The 17,969-nt window shown below is 46.1% G+C and overlaps 1 protein-coding gene across 8 annotated transcripts in view; it reads right to left on the bottom strand.

Annotated features, from left to right (window-relative positions):
- LOC142768843 (uncharacterized) overlaps nt 1-17,969 on the bottom strand; it is a 29,452-nt gene that overhangs the window by 10,074 nt on the left and 1,409 nt on the right. For 2 of the 8 annotated variants that reach the window (XM_075871215.1, XM_075871217.1), the window contains exons 2-3: nt 16,798-16,847; nt 810-869 (exon numbers count right to left, since the gene is read on the bottom strand). In XM_075871215.1, coding sequence (XP_075727330.1) covers nt 810-869; nt 16,798-16,847 — 110 coding nt within the window. Of the gene's footprint in view, nt 1-809; nt 886-16,797; nt 16,848-17,969 lie in introns of all 8 variants that reach the window. The other 6 variants (XM_075871211.1, XM_075871213.1, XM_075871216.1 and 3 more) reach the window with 3 other exon arrangements.

Here is a 17,969-nt window from a genome sequence, read left to right as displayed (position 1 = left end):
AATGGCGAGTAGGCACGATGTGCCGACGGTGTTCTTAGCCCCACGTATAGCTGGCTGGGTTTCGTGCCAGACTCTCCTATGGCGAGAAGAAATGCAGTGGTTGCGGAAAGCACGCTTTTGCGTATGTAAAATGTGCGACCGGTGTCGTCTATGAAATACCACTGGCTTGTGGAAAATTTCATGTTGGTCATATGGGGCGTCGCGTGAACGCCATTGCAAGGAAACACAAGCTTTCACTTAGAAATAACGGGAACGTGCATTTGCCCGTGCATTGCCACGCTTGCATGTGCTGGCCGGTTATCAGAGAGACCCAGATTTTGGGTAGGAGCAATGATAACAGAGCCCGCGAACTCATAAAAGCCTTTTTTATATTTCTGCAAGAGGTAATGAATTTGTTAGCGACATGTCAATGACCGCATTTTACAGTGAGCCTAACTACAGACCGTGAGCGCCCAGCATGTCAATCCATTACTGTCACCTCGCAAAGAAACCAAATTAGGCGCACTCATGCATTTGCGTAGCACTTACTGAATGATTTTGAAAGGCTACATTTTCTTAAAGTTCGGAGTGCTTCTCACACAGCAACTTGTCTGCATTTAGCAGAGCTGGCAATCAACCATAGCAGGTGCGTCTTAGCTGACATCAGCGACACCCCAGCTGCCATATTCCTATATGGTGGGTATTGGGTATAAGAACACTCCTAATTGCCAACGGTAACCTTTTCAGAGAACGATTGCTGCGATTCAATATACCGGAAGCAAGATCTGCTTCGTTCAATATTGTTCTTGAAGAGAAGAGATAGTGCTTACTTGAGGAAGTGTTGTGAAGATGGCCCCAAGGAGATCTCCTGAATGCGTGGCCCAGAGGGTCTGTGTGAAGACAATGCTCCCGGGAAGAAGCCAATGAACTCGTTAGTCATCTCATTCAACGAAGTCATCAAGTCATTGAACTCATCATGGCTCGATGCACACATTCAGAATTCAGAAATACAAGTGATACAAGTGCATGTGTTATGTACAAATACAGAGGGAGGTCTCAAAGTCGCGAGACTGTGAGTGAGACCTCCTATAAAATCATACATGGGAGATACAACGCAATAGTAAAGAGTGGTAAGGAAAGAAAATTTAAAGTATACAAAATGTACAGATAAGCACGAAATAGCGAACGTAAGTTATAAAAGTTATACAGCAAAGCATGCAAAAACTAACACGAAAATGCAATAACATTCACTCTGTATAATAACAAGCATTATTACGGTAAGGATAGAAAAATTAAGACATACAAAATGTACAGATAAACACGAAATAGCGAACATAAGTTATACAAGGTGTACAAATGAGCACAAAAAACTAACAGAAAAATGCAATAACATTCAATTCATGTAACATTCAATTCGGATGCAAGTTGCGTTTTTTCTGTTCGTGGGTCTAGTGGACAAGATATGACAAGATCGAGTATGGTCAGCTGAGCTAGTTGTTTGCAAATAATGTGAAAAGGCTAAGCATAAAAACACGGACCCAAGAGAAGTCCAAATAATGCTGATTGCAATACCATACAAAAAAAAAAACTTTCCGACACTCCTTGCTTATTGTTTATTTGCTGCGTGAGACTCCAGCCAAATACTTGAGCGAATGCATGACTATGTTCAATGGCTCTGCAAGTGAGCCACATCTTGAGGACAATGTCAAAGGTATGGTTTGCCGTTTCAACGAAAAACTGCCGAGTAATTCAATGCTTAAATATGCAATAAGATTGATTATCATTATTTGCCTTACGCATAAAAAACATTAAGACACGGGAAATAGGGAGGAAATGGGTCAACAACTCAACAACCGCCTGCTCGTTTAGTATGGGGAGACAGAAGAAAGGAAGGTAGTAAGAAGAAAAATCGAGAAAATATGAAATACAAAAAAAAAAGGACGCCAGGCCTGCACGGAAGGTGCAGCACAGTCACAGCAAAAGCTAGAAGAGCGGCCTTTCAAAGCCTTTCAAAACACTCATTGGGTAACTACTGCAAGTACACTTGCTTGATGCCCACTACGGCATTACTAGAAATTTTATGGTAGCGGGCCGGCATTCGCCATGCCATTTTTCGTCATTCTTCTGAGATGCGTGGTAGCCGCTAAACACTTGCAGGAAATTATGTGCCAATTGTTCATACATTGGCTGACAACGATGAGGAATTGTGCCTGAAGTGGGTATGCGCCACAGTTTATAGGTGAACAAGAACAAGCTTTTGTAATGAGGGAGATCCACTCGTTTCGCTATTCACATTGTGCAACGAGTGGTTTGCTCTTTCACCGTTTTAAAATGCTTTAGAAGTAGTATTAACGCAATTGCTTGCCCCACAGCCTGCTTAAGGCAAGTTTGCCAACAAGTCCCAAGTACCGGCGTAGCTCAGTGGCATAATACTGGGCTGGCACCCAGCAGACCCGGGTTCGAGCCTCACTGTGCCATTGGTACTTTAATTTCACGCGATGTGGTTATGGACACCGGTGGCAGCGGCGGCGGACAACTACGGTGCCCGCATGACCCGAGTTTTGATCTCGTAACAGCTCTCACTGTAAAAGAATATCCACACACACGTAAACACTAAGAGTCACATGGTGAAAACAAGTCCATTTTCTTTAGGTCAAAATAGCTCCATGGGCCTGTTCATGCATAGAAGCACATTTTCCGGAGAACAGGCAATGGGCAACGGTTGTGCACGTAAATTGAATGAGTCCATACTCCTTGAGTAGTGCTCCCTGCACAACGAACACAAGCACCGCTGATGTTATGGTTCATGTACTTGGGGAAAATGGAGCAGTAATGCTATTGTTATCAGTTGTAGGAGTTTTTCCCCACATTTGTTGGCATAACTGCGGCTATAATCGACAGCATTCACGCTAAAAACGCGGAGGCCACTGACAATGTAGGAATGTAGGTCACTATAAACAACGTAGGAATGTACGTCATTCTAAAATTATGTGTTGCAGTGTCTCACAGGATACACGACCAACAGATCGGACTGTTCACAGGTCCTTGGCGGTATAATAGTTCATGCACTGACAGAGCCAGCTCTTACCTTGACCAGAACTCTCACATAACAAGTACTTTGAAACGAGTCATGTCTTTTGTAGAATGTAATATCTAATGCTTTGAAAACTGTTGGGCAAATTTAAAATTTAAATACAGTAGATCACAATGTATGAGTAAAGTGTCTTAAAGATTGAAAACACCAGAAATATCTTCTAAACAGCAACTCACAACTAGTAAATAAACAATGAACGAAAGAGGAAGTTGAAACCCATTTGTTAGGCAGAGAGTTAACTAACAGACAACGTAAAAAGCCAAAGAGAGTATAGGGATGTTATTGGTGGCAATTATGACGTAAATCTAGAGAGAGTGAACTAAGTAACTTTCCACAAGCAAGGGCCGAACCTGTGGCCTTAGATAAATGCGTCCGATGGTCTACAAACAGCTACAGTGGAAGTCATCCGTGTGTGTATGTGTACGTATCTATATGGGTGTGCTTTTTTCGTCCCCTATATATGAAAATAACTAAAAAGAAAAAGGGGGTAGCCCGTACCACTAGGAGGTATAAGGGGCTCAATCCAATCTAACATATATGAAGAGGGGCAATTTCCCTAGTTAATAGTTTTTTTAACTAATCAGTTCAAAAGAACTAACAACAAGGGTGAAACTGAGTGCGGCATGAAAGTGGAAGCAATTAACTGATTAGCTTCTCTGGAAGGAGCAAGTCGACAAGCAGCAGTGTATTGTCCTAAGTTCAGTGTTTGGGGTTCGTGCGTGCAAGTGTGCGTGTGTGTGTGCGCATGTTTGTGTGCGTGCGTGTGTGTCTGCGTCTGCGTATGTGTGCGTCTGCATTTGTGAGCGTCTGCATCTGCGTTTGTGTGCGTCTGCGTGTGAGTGTGCATGTGAGTTTGTGTGAGTGTGTGTGTATGTCTGTATGTGTGCGTGTTTATTTAAAATGCGTTGCCATTGAATGCGGGAAAGTCCGAACAAAATGACCAGGTGGGATGCGAGCCAGTGGTCTTGAGGATGGGCTTAGCATTGATGTGGATGGTAACAGTAGCCTCTCAGAAGTCGGAGTCCATTTCTTCACCAGGAACATTGTAGCCAGACATGGCGGGCGGTGGTTCCAACCAGCAATGTAACAGAAAACCTTGAGCAGTGTTGCGTTTGGCGAACCATGCTTTTTCTGCAGCTGTCAGAGCAGAAGAAAGGCTCCCACCTCATTTTATGGAGATAAGGAGCAGCGCGAAGACGCCCTGTTGCTTTCATGTACCACGCTATGCTTTGAAAATTACTCGACGGAGCACTGCTGTCCTTGCGGTCGGCACGGAGATGCGATACGTGAGGTCTTCGTACCCCACGAAAAGCAACTATGCCGAACAGAGTTTCTGTCGAAGACTGGCGTCGAATTACTACGCTTTGCGTCTCCGACTGATGGGCCGACGACACTCAATATCCTTCCTGTTACTCCTGCTTTCGAGAACATTCGAGAATCACTTCACAGAGTTGAGATGCAGGCATACTATCTTGGATTTCTAGCTCAAGATCCCAACACAAGTTTTGCACGTTATCTTTCGATAGATATGTGGAGTTTAATGTCCCAAAACCACCATATGATTATGAGAAACGCCGTAGTAGAGGGCTCCGGAAATTTTGCCTACCTAGGGTTCTTTAACATACACCCAAATCTGAGCACACAGGCCTGCAACACTTCCGCCTCCATCGGAAATGCAGGCGCCACAGTCGGGATTTGATCCCGCGTCCTGCGGGTCAGCAGCCGATAACCTTAGCCACTAGACCACCCTACAGCGGAGACCAAATTCCCTACAGCGGAGACCAAATTCTGTCCGATGACGTGCACGTTCCTTGAGAGAAGCTCATTCTCATATTGGAATTGGAAGTTTTAGAGAGAGTTCAGAAAAATGCTTTGACTGCTGCTTTGTGCTTTAGTTTTACTGTATAAGAAGGGCTCTTTTGACCATTTTTTGGACTCGACGTGTCTCAGTGTGGAAAGGGCGCTCTCCTGTGTCTGTGGTTGTGTGTATTTCTGTGTAATCCCAAGGAGGAAAAGCCCATGTATGACTGAATAATGCCGTATGGCGTCATCGGCAGTGGCCTGGAGGACACCACCAAACAACGACACTTCCGGCAACCTGTACAGCTGGTCACCCTCAGGTAAATTTTCCCGCTGGTGGACGAGCTGTTGCATTTGGCAAGCCACCCTTTTGCCGCGGCCGCCAGAACGGAAGAAAGATTGCCGCCTCATTTTGTGGAGATAAAGAGCAGCACGAAGACGCCCTGCTGTTTTAATGTACTAGGCGGTGGGCTGTTGAAATTACACGACGGAGCACTGCTGTGCTAGCGGTCGGAGCGGAGATGCGACACGTGGCGTCTTCGTGCCCCAGGAAAAGCAACAATGCCGAGTTTACACCAAAGACGGACGTTGGACCACCTCGCTGTGTGTCTGACTGATGAGCCCACGACGCTAAAATCAGCACAAGATGTGCAAGCATTTGCCCTCGGAGGCGCCTAGCCCGCGACCACCGTTCGACAAAGCATGGGTGGTCGACCCGACCGGCGAAAGGACAGACTTGTTACACCCCGCTCGCTGGAAGTAAAATTCACCGGAGGAGGCAGCATCGCCGGGGCCATACACGTGTTTGGTTTGTGTATGTGTGTATGTTGGGGCTGGACGGCATAATGACCCTTGTGTGTGCTGTGGGACCTCTTATGGGACAGTGCAGCATGGACCTATCCCCTGATTATAAACAGATGAGCCTGTTTATAATCAGCCCTCACCAGCTCCTTGGAGTACTTGTTCAGTGGAGAGCCTTTCAATGTAAAGCTTTTTAATATAGAACTTCGAGCCAGGGAGTTCTTGCCATTTAAATACTGTAAATAAACCCTCTCTGTAAAGTTCAACTTACCCCTGTATCGAAATCATCCCGTATCTCCGGTGTCGCAAACCCCGGTCGCAACAGCAGCCTGTTTGCCACTGCGAACTTAAACAAGGCACCAGTTGAAATAGTGGCATGCTTTTCAAAGGACAATGAGCCTGAGATAATTACTTGCAATCATTGCTGATGTTATGGTTCATGTACTTAGGGGAAATGGAGCAGTGATGCTATCGTTATCAGCCGCAGGGGTTTTTCCCGCCTTTGTTGGCATAACTGCGGCTATAATCGAGAGCATTCACGCAAAAAATGCCGAGGCCGCCGACAATCTTTCGCCCGGTCCGGCTTAGTTCCGGTAGCTCTCGGAAGCAGGCAGGCTGGCGACACGTGAGCGCATAGCTGATGTCGCGATGCTCGGGCGCCCAGTCGGTGATTTGGTGCGTATTTTCACATTGACATGTCTTCGACTGCTTCCGCGTTAATCCTCACAAATGAGCTCGTATGGGGAACCACGGACGGTCAGCGAGCGGTTCCTCTTACAGCGCACAGGAGTCAGGCGAATGGGTAGCCCGGGCACCGCTGCGCTGGCAAAAGGGCGATAAGGTAGCAAAACAAACACCAAGGACGAAAATCCTTGTGCGAAGTGCGACAGCTGTGGCCGATGGGTATATAGGCATGAAACACTCTTCCTAGATTTCGCTGCGACCAAGGAGGCGGATTTCAAGTGTACGTTATGCCAAACAATAGAGGACTTAGAGGAGCGGCTCACTTCTCGCCACAGGCACGCATGTGAAATCTAACGGGCCAGAATAGAAACTGTGGAAAAAACTCTCCAGGCAATGACCAAATAGTTACACCACCTCCAACAGCAGCTATCACCGCCGCTCCACTCACCTTCAGATGAGGAAAGTTCTCCGCATACACATCAGCTGGTACGAGCACCGGATGAGCTAGAAACGGAAACGGAGCCCACCGAGGACTTCTTTGATTCTACTACTGCAAGCGGAGTCCATACCACGGAGGCCAAAAATGAGTGCTGCTCCTCAAGTGAAGAGGACACACGTGGAGAGCAGGTAGTCATAACCCTGCTGACCACAGAAGGGAAATCGGTGACCCCACAACTGGAACACGAAGTGCGTCGACCCCCATTCCCGAACCATGCCCCCAGGAGCCAACAGCCACAAATGGCTCACGTTGGCACGTCGCAGCAGCACAATATGGGCTGCTGCGACGCGAGACATCACAAGCACCGCGAGACATCAACAACGCGAACACCGCGAGACATCAACAAGCAGAAACGCCACCCATCTGACCAGCAGCACCTTACTAAGATGGGCAATAGGTGGGTAATACCGGACCCCAAGAGAAGTGATTATTGCGGGAGATGGAAACGTGGAGGCGCTCATGCAATCCGTCCAAGAGTCGGTTGACGTTCCAAACGCCTTGGGTTGGTTGTTTGCAAGAAAGTACACAACTGAAAAGGTTTCAATATGTTGACGTCTATGCACTAAAGGCCGCGACACCACGCCACCGCAAGTACATACATGTTGGACTAGAGGACATTTTGAAGAAAAACCCCGAACGAATCGTTCAAATGCTCAACAGCAAATGGAAAAACAGTGCAGCCTCCCTGACTGTGTGCTCGATCCCAGAAGTCACCACAAGAGGCGAGGAGGTTCTCGCCGCAATCCGCCTAGTCAACATTCAGCTGCAGAAATGGTGCAAACGCTCTCACCACAGGTTTCTCGACCTACACAAAGGGTGGAACGCTGAAATGATGAATAAAAATGGGGCATACTACAGCCCCGAAGGAGTGGAATTTGTGGCCGATAAGATCAGCACCGAGGCCCAGGTTTTTTTTAGGCCATCGACCTCATCGCACCAAACCAAACCCCAAGGTAAAGAAGTCCCTGGAGCGCAGGCCCCAGCGGGCCTACCCAAAAGAACGAAACAGCCAGTCGGACGCACCAGCCGCCCTGCGACAAGCTCTAACACTATCGCCAACCCAAGTCGAGACACCACCACCATCACCACCACAACAAGCGATGACAGCCCCGTCACACTGGATAGTACTTCCATGGGGCCCCCAACCTGTCTCACCCACTATGTACCACTCAGTCGGGAAGCTGGTCAAGCACCACATGATGCTTGCCACGCAGTTATCAGACCCCATCGGCTCTGCCGAATCCCGTAGAGTCGCCCTGCAGAAGACTGTTCATTTCAAAAATGCTTTTTTTCCTCGTAACTTTGATGTCCGCACTTATGTAACTTCTATAAAGTCTGTAAATACACGTTTTTTTTTCCAGCAACTTCTCCAGCGCTTCTGTTTCATCCACAAGCCACCAGCAAGTCGTACGCCGCTATTTGCGTAGCGGCAATACGTTTCTTCTACTTTGCTATACCACCTCGGGTGGTGAGAGGTGGTTTCTACAACAACGCAAGAACTTTAATTTTACTGGCACAGTCAGACTAGATTAGCTTGGGGTTAACGAAGATTGGATGAAGTTGGGCGAGACTACAGACTAAGAAGTTACAGGACACTGCAGCGCGTAGCTGCGGCAGCTGGACACTGCAGATTGTCTTATCTTCTCGGAGGACAGAGAGGAGCGACTGGTCCAAGGTAGCCTTCAGCGAGCCATCACCGGCAGCGACCTACGACTTCTTCGTCAGCGAACATGGTCGAGCCCATGTCATCAGGGACGAGAAATGGCAGCAAAGCACGGCGAGTCGCTTCGGCATCATTTTATTTTACTCCTGTGTTCGAGCTGAAATAAATGTCTCTTGAGATGGCTCGATTTGTCTGCTATGCCACTGTGCCATATTTAACGGGCAGAGCGGATGACGCAGAATTAACGCGCGATTGGTCCACATGGATTCAGCAGCTCAATGTCAAATTGGCAGAAGAGCTCCGCAGAATGCTCGTATAGCAAAGCAAGAGTTAGCATCGCTGGGCATGACAGTAATCGACTTGTTTGCCACTTCCCCGTATTTAGCGCCTGTGATCTTCGACTTGGCGTTAATGCATGATTGGCCCACATGGAAAAGGGGAGCTTGATCTGGGGTTGGCAGAACAACGCCACCGGGTGCTAGAAGCAGCGCTACATTAGGCAAAGATAAAGGCCACCGAGTTGAAACTCAAGACAGAGGCGCAGCGTGGAAAAGAGAAAACATGGCTCGTGGAGGTTAAAATTGCTGAGGATGATCTCCGATCGAATAAGAAATTTCAGTGTGATACCGACAATCAGAGGCAAGCTCAGAGTGCTGACTTGGGAACGAAATTGCTGGGCGTAAGGCCAGGCGTCCGTCCGCTACATAGTAGCCTTTGCGACGGCGCGCTGACGACCACGGCGTCATAGCAGATGGTGAAAGTTGGTTTCTACAACATCGCAAAGAACTTTTAATTTTACATGTGGGCTGGCAGGTTAAAGTTATTTGTAAAAACAAAATGGAGTGCTTCTTGAAATGCAATTAATTCCGTGGCGTATTCGCTTGAAGCATTGCGGATTTGAAATTTTCTGACAGTTCCGATCTTCTCATCTTTGGTCAAAGCAATGTATGCCGCTCCCGCTGCGTATGACGTGTATGAGCCGCTAGTGTATACGTGAATGGCTTATGCTTTGAAAATAACCACTTCTTGTGATAGAGGGAGTATGTCAGCCGGTTTCAATATTCTTACACCATAGTGAGCTATGTTCCGGAGTACGAATAAGAGAAATGCTGCAGATAGTCTGTCCAACTCTAGTGGTAACGGAGGCGCGTTAGCGATAATCTGTAGGAATGACGAACGTGTGGTGCAAAATACACCTGTTAAAGAACTCGCGCCCTCATAAATTTGAGACTCGCTCACTGGATTTCGTGCTTACCGGTTGTGCCCTCGCAATCTCTAACGACAGTGCAGCTCTGGCCGACTGGGCTGGTCCTACACCATCTCCATACGCCGATCCCCGACGAAAGCGTAGCTATGGCCGACCGGACTCACCCTACACCATCTCCTGAGGCCGACAAGAGCTCTAGTCGAGTGGTGCCCCGTCCTCTGACACCTGCGACCGTTTCCATCTTTCGTATCTCCTCTTTACTACCGTCGCTCACTGTCCCTGCGCCTCGCTCTCTCCTTCCTCTCTCTCTCTCTCTCTATATATATCTTTTAATCCTATAATTTTAATCCCTCCTTACCCCACCCTTGTGAGCTACTGTTGAGGTGTCACACCTGATGCAGACAGTTACGGGGCTCACTTTTTCTCTTCTTTTCCCTTTAAGAACTACATAAGAATTTTAATTGCAACACAAGCCACCATACTGGAGATACGTGTGTGTTTGTGTGTGCGCATGTGTGCATGATACGAGGGATTTAACGTCCCAAAACCACCATATGATTATGAGAGACGCCGTAGAGGAGGGCTCCGGAAATTTCGACTACCTGGGGTTCTTTAACGTGCGCCCAAATGTGAGCACACGGGACTACAACATTTCCGCCTACATTGGAAATGCAGCCGCCGAATCCGGGATCCGATCCCGCGACCTGCTGGTCAGCAGCCCAGTACCTTAGCCACTAGACCACCGTGGCGGGGCGTGCGTGCGTGTGTGTGTGTGCGTGTGCGTGTGTGTGCGTGTGTGTGTGCGCGTGTGTGTGTGCGCGTGTGTGTGTGCGCGTGTGTGTGTGTGTGTGTGTGTGTGTGTGTGTGTGTGTGTGTGTGTGTGTGTGTGTGTGTGCGCGTGTGTGTGTGTGTGTGTGTGTGTATGTATGCGCGTGTATGTGTATGTGGGCATGCGTGTATGTGGGCGTGCATGAGCGCGCGCACACCCAATGAAACCTGGGAACGCTAGTGGCGCTACTGCAAGTGTGGCAAACTTCTGCCTGCTGCCATATTGAAGCACGCGATATTTTTACAAGCTGGCAGCTGACCATCCATCTCTAGTGTACTACATACCATAAGCCATCCAGTATACCAAAACAGCAGCCTTGCGGTGAACGAAAGGAGGGGAAATTAAGCGCTGGTTCCTCTGCGTTAGGTACAAATGTTTTAACAAGAGACATTAACAATCAAAATGCAGAATGAAGAACCAACACGAATCTGTCACAAATTAAGAGGAAGAATTGACCCAGGCTCTGACACATTACTGTTAGCGTATATGTCCACGGCCTTGTAGCACAAATCTTATTCCAATATAATTGAGAAAAATAACGCTGCTGAATGTGAACATTGCATAAGGTTATCGCAATCTCTGCACAATCGACGGCCACCAGTAACTTTGGTTACCTCGGCAGCGCACCTGTGTTAGTAATCGGACCGAAAAATACGGCAAAGAATATTTTGGAAGTACTGTAAGAGACCAGGACAAAGAAAAGAACAGGCAAATTAACATAATTTAAAAACTACCACGTGTGCCGTCGGGCATTCAAACTGGAAAGCCTAATTTGCAAAACGTCAAGGCACACCCACTATCAGCAATGCTGTGAACGAAATAAATGTACAGAAAAAAAATCGCGCTCCACCTGTTTAGGTGTTTCTTTTTTGTGGTGTCTTTTCTGTTTTAGTGCAATTTTTTTACAGCGAAAGCTGGTATGAGATCACACCTCGGGTCACGCGAAATTAGATTGATTTGATTGATTTGTGGGGTTTAACGTCCCAAAACCACCATATGATTATGAGAGACGCCGTAGTGGAGGGCTCCGAAAATTTCGACCACCTGGGGTTCTTTTACGTGCACCCAAATCTGAGCACACGGGCCTACAGCATCGCGAAATTTGAAAAAGAAAACCTAGTACCAATGCGCACAACGGCCAATAACTTGAAAAAATCTCCTTTGTTTTTATCAGACTATCCACAGCTAAAATTCCCTCGGAAGAACAAGTGGCGTTCAAGAAAATAATAAATATTAATTACAAGGCTGTGTTGTCGAGTTCCTTCATCGAACTTTTACCTTCACAGGTCAGGTCTGGTACAGTCGCCTTTGTGCCTTCACTGTAATTAGAGTGAATCTTTGGAGCACTTCTGCTTGTCATGCCGAAAATTCAAAAGTAAAAGGAAAAAAAAACTGCTAGAAGAACCCCTACAAAAGTTAAACTTCAACTTGACACTTGCGGTGATTCTTTCATTTGGCTTAATCGCATTTGGTTTCAGCCACAGGAGCGTTTTTACCGCTGTTACAAATTTCTTACGAGAATCTAAAAGAATGGAACGCAAAACATATATATGCTCAGTTCTTTTATGTATAGATTTTTTTTCTTTTTGTGTGTGTGTGTTTAATATGTCATCTTTTTTAAGGTTTTTTTTTTGTATGTTTAGAAATCCAACACCTCTAAATTATCACCTATATTATTTAATGAATTCAGCCCTTCTTTTCAAGAAGTGAATTAATTTAGAAAGCAAGGCATCGTTTCATGGCCTATCCCCCTAGGTTGGTTGCGCCAAGTTGTTGAGGAACCAACCAACCAACAGCGGGGCTCGAACCCGGGTCCGCTGGGTGCCAGCACAGTATTCTAACTTGTTGCGCCAGTTTTTTTTTTCTTGCATGGTATTTAATACAAATGCGGCGTACGTGTATACATAGCGTACAACATACATAGGGTCAAGTCGACAAATGTACAATGGATGTTACAAAGTAAATCTCGTGCAACACAATTCTAAAGAGATATTTGAGCAGCACACTTCATGAACTGAGCATACCAGTCTGGCTGAAATCGCAGTTGGTCATAAAAGTCCCTTAGCCGCACAGTCATTTTCACAAAGTGGCTTCACAAAGACACCATCGGTTCCACATGCCTGTCCAACATGCGAGTTTTCCCCAAACTATACCTGCCCGTTAACAATTGCATGTCAACTGGCATTCTGTTGCATTTGGGTGGCACAAGATAACGGATACTATGAGAATTTAAATCCAGATGTTTTGTCAAAGGCCCTCTACAGGACGTCCCAGAAAAGTGTGCCGTCTTTACAACTAATAAAGCAATGTTCGATTGTTTCTGGAACTTCACAGAGGCGCCAGTTCATTGAGGATACAAATATGCCTTTGGTGTTTAACCAGGTTTTTACAGGTATTGTTTCTGTGTGCACTTTGTAAAAAAAATGTCTTGCTTATTGATGAAATAGGCATTTTCGTTACGCGTAATAGCATGTCATGACCAGGAAATCTAATATATAGTGAGCGGTAAAGTGGGGCGGGAAAGAGTGCATCCAACACAGCATAATAGAGGTCGTTTCTTGAGCTAGAGAATATTAAAGTTGTTTAAAAATAATAAAGTTGTTTACTACTTGATCTAGAAAACAAGTACTCGTTAGAGAATCTGGCTGTCAGGAAACTCACTAATTCGAATACTTCATGCATGAACCCTTGCAGATAGGGAGGCGATGCAAGTTTAGCAGATACCACTAAATTTGGTATATCCGCAAAATTCACTTGCAAGAATGTTTGAAGCTGTGGATTAGCACAGTCGCGAAAATAGAAAAAGCGCCACACCAGTTGTCTAATAAGGAGGTGTACCAACCCAAGACCACCTGTGTAGACAGGTCTAAAAAACATTGTCTCGCCACATCGGTTCATAGGTTGATGACCAAATAAAGGTAGCAAATATACGGTGAAATTCATGTATGTAAACCCTCGAACAACAAATTATTTGCAGAACGTAGAAAATTTTTGTTTCCAAAAACAGGTTGCATGCGGAGGCCGAACTCCTCATAACCTCATATTTTTTCCTCATAACCTCTCGTTTATTCCTCATAACCTCTCTGCCAAAGATAGAGAGGTTATGAGGAATAAACGTCTGGGCATAGCGCTTTAGGGTGCGTACACGTTCTTTTCAATAATTTGCACTTGATCGATATTAATCTAATGGGACGCATAGGTATTTTGGCGAATCACAAGACCATTCTATACCCTGAAAATGGGTTGATTTATGTGCCCATGGGCCAAACCACAGTCCCAAGCTTTTAGCAAAGTTGATTCGTGCCCCTGAAAATTTTCCAAATTCTCGGATTGTTGACTCCCCCAATTTTATACTAGAAATATCTGTGCCAAATAACTCTAGGTCATCCACATACGCCAACACCTTTACCTCATTCCCATAAGCACTGAAACCGTGGACGTTACTAGATCGAATTACACTTAAGCACAGTGGCTCCAATTGATTGATTGATTTGTGGGGTTTAACGTCCCAAAACCACCATATGATTATGAGAGACGCCGTAGTGGAGGACTCTGGAAATTATGACCACCTGGGGTTTTTTAACGTGCACCCAAATCTGAGCACAAGGGCCTACGACATTTCCGCCTCCATCGGAAATGCAGCCGCCGCAGCCGGGATTTGAACCCGCGACCTGCGGGTCAGCAGCCGAGTACCTTAGCCACTAGACCACCACGGCGGGGCCACAGTGGCTCCAAGTAAAGAGCAAAAAGCATTGGCGACAACGGACAATCCTGTTTCATAGACGAGTTAAGAAACACTGGTTTCGAAAGGTAGCCATTAGCAATTAAACAAGTTGAAAATTCATTGTAGCATAGTTTTACACCTTTAAATATAGTGGAGCCAACGTTGGCATGTTGGAGAAGAGAAAACAGAAAATAATGGCGAACCCGATCAAAGGCTTGCGCTAAGTCTACTTCTAGCATTGCCAGTTGTTCATATGAGTGTGAAAAATGTTCCAACACTGTGCGAGCAATGTGTATATTAGTTTGGATAAAGGGACCTTTTAGACCGCCCATTTGATGGCCACCAGTGAGTGTTGACATTGCAAATTGAAGCCTGTTTGAAAGTGCCTTTGCAAAAATTTTGTAATCAACGTTGCACAATGTAATTGGTCTGTAGCCATCAACGTGAAGTTTTTCTCTATCTGAGGATTTCGGAATCCGAACAGTGTGGCTTTTAGGAAAAGACCGAGGAAGCGTCTCCAGATTCAAACTCAGCGCGAAAATGTCGAACAGTGCAGAGATTTAAATGCTTTGTAAAACTCGCCGGATATTCCATCAGGTCCTGGTGTTTCTGACAATGGTAACTGTTCAACTGCAAGTTCTAATTCTTGTATAGTGAACGGCCCACTAACAGATTCATATTCCTCATCAGTTAGAGGAGTCACAAATGTCAAAAACTTCATCACCAGATCTTCATCTTCGTTTTCAGAAGATGCACTGAATTCTTTTTAATAAGTTTGAAATTCTGACATAATTTTATTGCAAATATTGACCAATAATCCTCCCGAGTAAATGAAGGGTATAAACTTGATTTTAGCAATGCAATATTCATTAATTAGGGCTTCACGTGTTGGCTCCTCTGAATGCAAAATACGATTATTGGGGGATCGAACACAGGCACCTCTAACGTAAGGAGTCCTACCTCTGGAGTGCGTTTTTGGCGTTAGCAATTTCGGCTGTATAGCGATTAGGGACCTCACACTCAAATTCAAAAAGCTTTTGAAGATTTCGCTTTAGCATGTTTTGTTCTAATTTTCTGTAGAAGCCCCTCACAGATCCAATTTCTATAGCTATTGCCTGAACTTCTTGCTTGAGTAATTCCCAAGAGGCGAACAAAGGCATGTCCGCCGAAAAACAGTTCCTCAGTGCTACGAGGACGCGCGCAGTAAACTTCTGGTCGCTTACAATTGAGGAGTTGAGATTCCAAAGTGCCCATTGTGGTCTGAAGTTAGATCGAATGTTGCTACCTATCTGACCCACAACAATGCAGTGATCTGAAAAGGAAATAGGATCTGTTTTGCATGACACGTTGCAGGAAAAAGTGGTGCTGAAACGTAAATGCGATCAAGACGCGTATGTGTACTTCATTGTGCATGCGTATACAAGGGCAGGTTATTGAGTGATCCTATATCAACTAATCCCGCACTTCAACTATATGCGAGAGCACTTCAGCACTCCTGTCATTGCGACTAAGCCCAGTAAAATCGGATGGATTGCAGACGCAGTAGAACTCGCCCATGAGCTCAATGTTAGCCAAACTGTCAAAGAAACTAGTGCGACGTGGTGAATCACTAAAGGCATACAAGCCAGTGGGACTTGTTAGCAAACTTGCCTCAAGCAGGCTTGACGTCGGGAAAGCAATCGCGTTAATACGACTAATGAGACGTTTTAAAACAGCGAAAGAACAACGAGTCGTCGCACAATACGAATAGCGTAACGATTGGGTCATCCAATGCTCGAACCCATTACAAGAGCTTGTTTTCGTTCAGCTAGTGACTGTGGCGCATACCAACTTCAGTCATAATTACTCATCGTCGTCAGACACTGCATGAACAATTGGCACAAAATTCGTCGCAATAGTTTAGCGATACCACACTTCTCAGAAGAATGACGAAAAAAAAGCATGGCGAATGCCGGCCTACTACCCTACCATTTTATTAATAATGCCATAGTGGGCATCAAGCAATTGTGCTTGCAGCAGTTACCCAATGAGTGTTTAGAAAAGGCTCTGAAAGACCGCTTTCTCGCACAGGCATGGCGTTTTTTTTTTTCTTGTGTAGAATTAACCAACTATAGCTCATCAAGACGTCCTGAAATAACTGTGCCTAGCACGGCCATGCATTGCAACAATAACAGCAGGGCTCAAATACTACCTTATAAATGGAACGATCAATGGAACGTACCATGCATACCCTCAGAGAACTCTACAAATTTCGAAAAGCCCGCGTTAACACTTCAGAGAACGATGGATGCGATTAACAAACCTTCAACACGCAAGGCGAGCCTTTGCGTTCAAATATGCACTGTCCTACTCTCGGAAATAGTAAAGCTACGCTTATTCGATAAGCTCCGATAAGACTCCGTCGGTGACAGTGTGAGAGCGAAAAAAAACGGCGTGTAACACAGGACAGTGACTGCGCTGAACTTACAACCCGAAATTATGATGAAATCACTTGTGAATAAATAGACACAAACTCACGAGTACCGCTTGAGCATGAAGACGCGGCCAGTTCACGAGCCAAGTCGATGCTAGAAGACAAAAAGAAACAAGGCAAGGGTTAGCGTGGGAAGAAAAAACACTCGAAACACGAGTGAACGGTTAAAGAAGAACTGCGACACTTGTGACAGGCCCATTTAGCACCGAAACGCGTGCAGTAATGATTGCCGAGACGGATGCAACAAGAAGGATAGAAATCGGTGCGCGAAAAGCGAAGTTTTCAGCTCTCGTGTGTTCGACATTCGAGCAGGCAGTGGCGAGAAACGTTCTCTTTCGCATTTCCCTCGCATGATGACGTCAAAGACCGCTTCCAATCGCAGCGCACGTCTCATAAAGACATACCGGAAATGCCACCTCGTGGTGACCTTCCCACACTATGTCGCTCTTCTTTTTTTTTTTTAAGTGTGTATACACTTTATAAGCGACCCCAAACCATCCACCGCCGTCGGCGGCGTCCGCAGTCTTCTCTCTATCTTTAGAAGAAAGAGGACTTGGCGGGCCGCAGCGCGACGCTCTACCGATTAAGCCATGGACGCGACGCTGATATCCGTGTCAGTAACGCGCCTTACACCCCCTCCCCCTTCGCTCGCTCCTCCGCTCTCCTCGCTCGCTGCAGCTGCGCGCGCACCCCTCTCTCTCGCGCGCCCGCCTTCTCTCTCAGTCTCCCGTCGAGAGCGGGTCGTGAGGGGGAGTAAAGTCGAAATCCGTTGGCATTCGCCAGTGAGTTAACGTAAACTCCCCCGTGTGATCAAATTGCGATTCCCAGGAACCATTACACCATAAAGGCACCATAGTGTGATTAATAAATATAATAGTGCGAATTAATAAATACCCCTCATAGCATCACCCCGTGTATTCGCACTTAACCATGTTCACCCTCGGGGGAAATGCTTGGGAGTTTTTCTTTGGACGGCGTCGTTAGCATGGTTACCACATGCAAACGCTTCGTGGCGGGGTCACTTCTCGGCTTTCATGCGAGACGCGTTCTATGGCAACACCGGTATCCCCTGCATGTCGCATATTTGGCTCGCTAAAAACGTGGCAAGCGTTTACACCTTTAGTTGCTGGCGTATACCACAGCCTCGTTCACAAACTAAGTCGCGTGCTCGTTGTGAAAATACATCATTTAGAAACGGGAATGATTTCTTTCCCAG

This window comes from Rhipicephalus microplus, chromosome 8, assembly GCF_043290135.1.
Source record: "Rhipicephalus microplus isolate Deutch F79 chromosome 8, USDA_Rmic, whole genome shotgun sequence".
Classification (NCBI taxonomy): Eukaryota; Metazoa; Arthropoda; class Arachnida; order Ixodida; family Ixodidae; genus Rhipicephalus; species Rhipicephalus microplus.
Note: the sequence above shows the minus strand (reverse complement) of the source record. Positions and strands in the feature narration are given on the sequence as shown.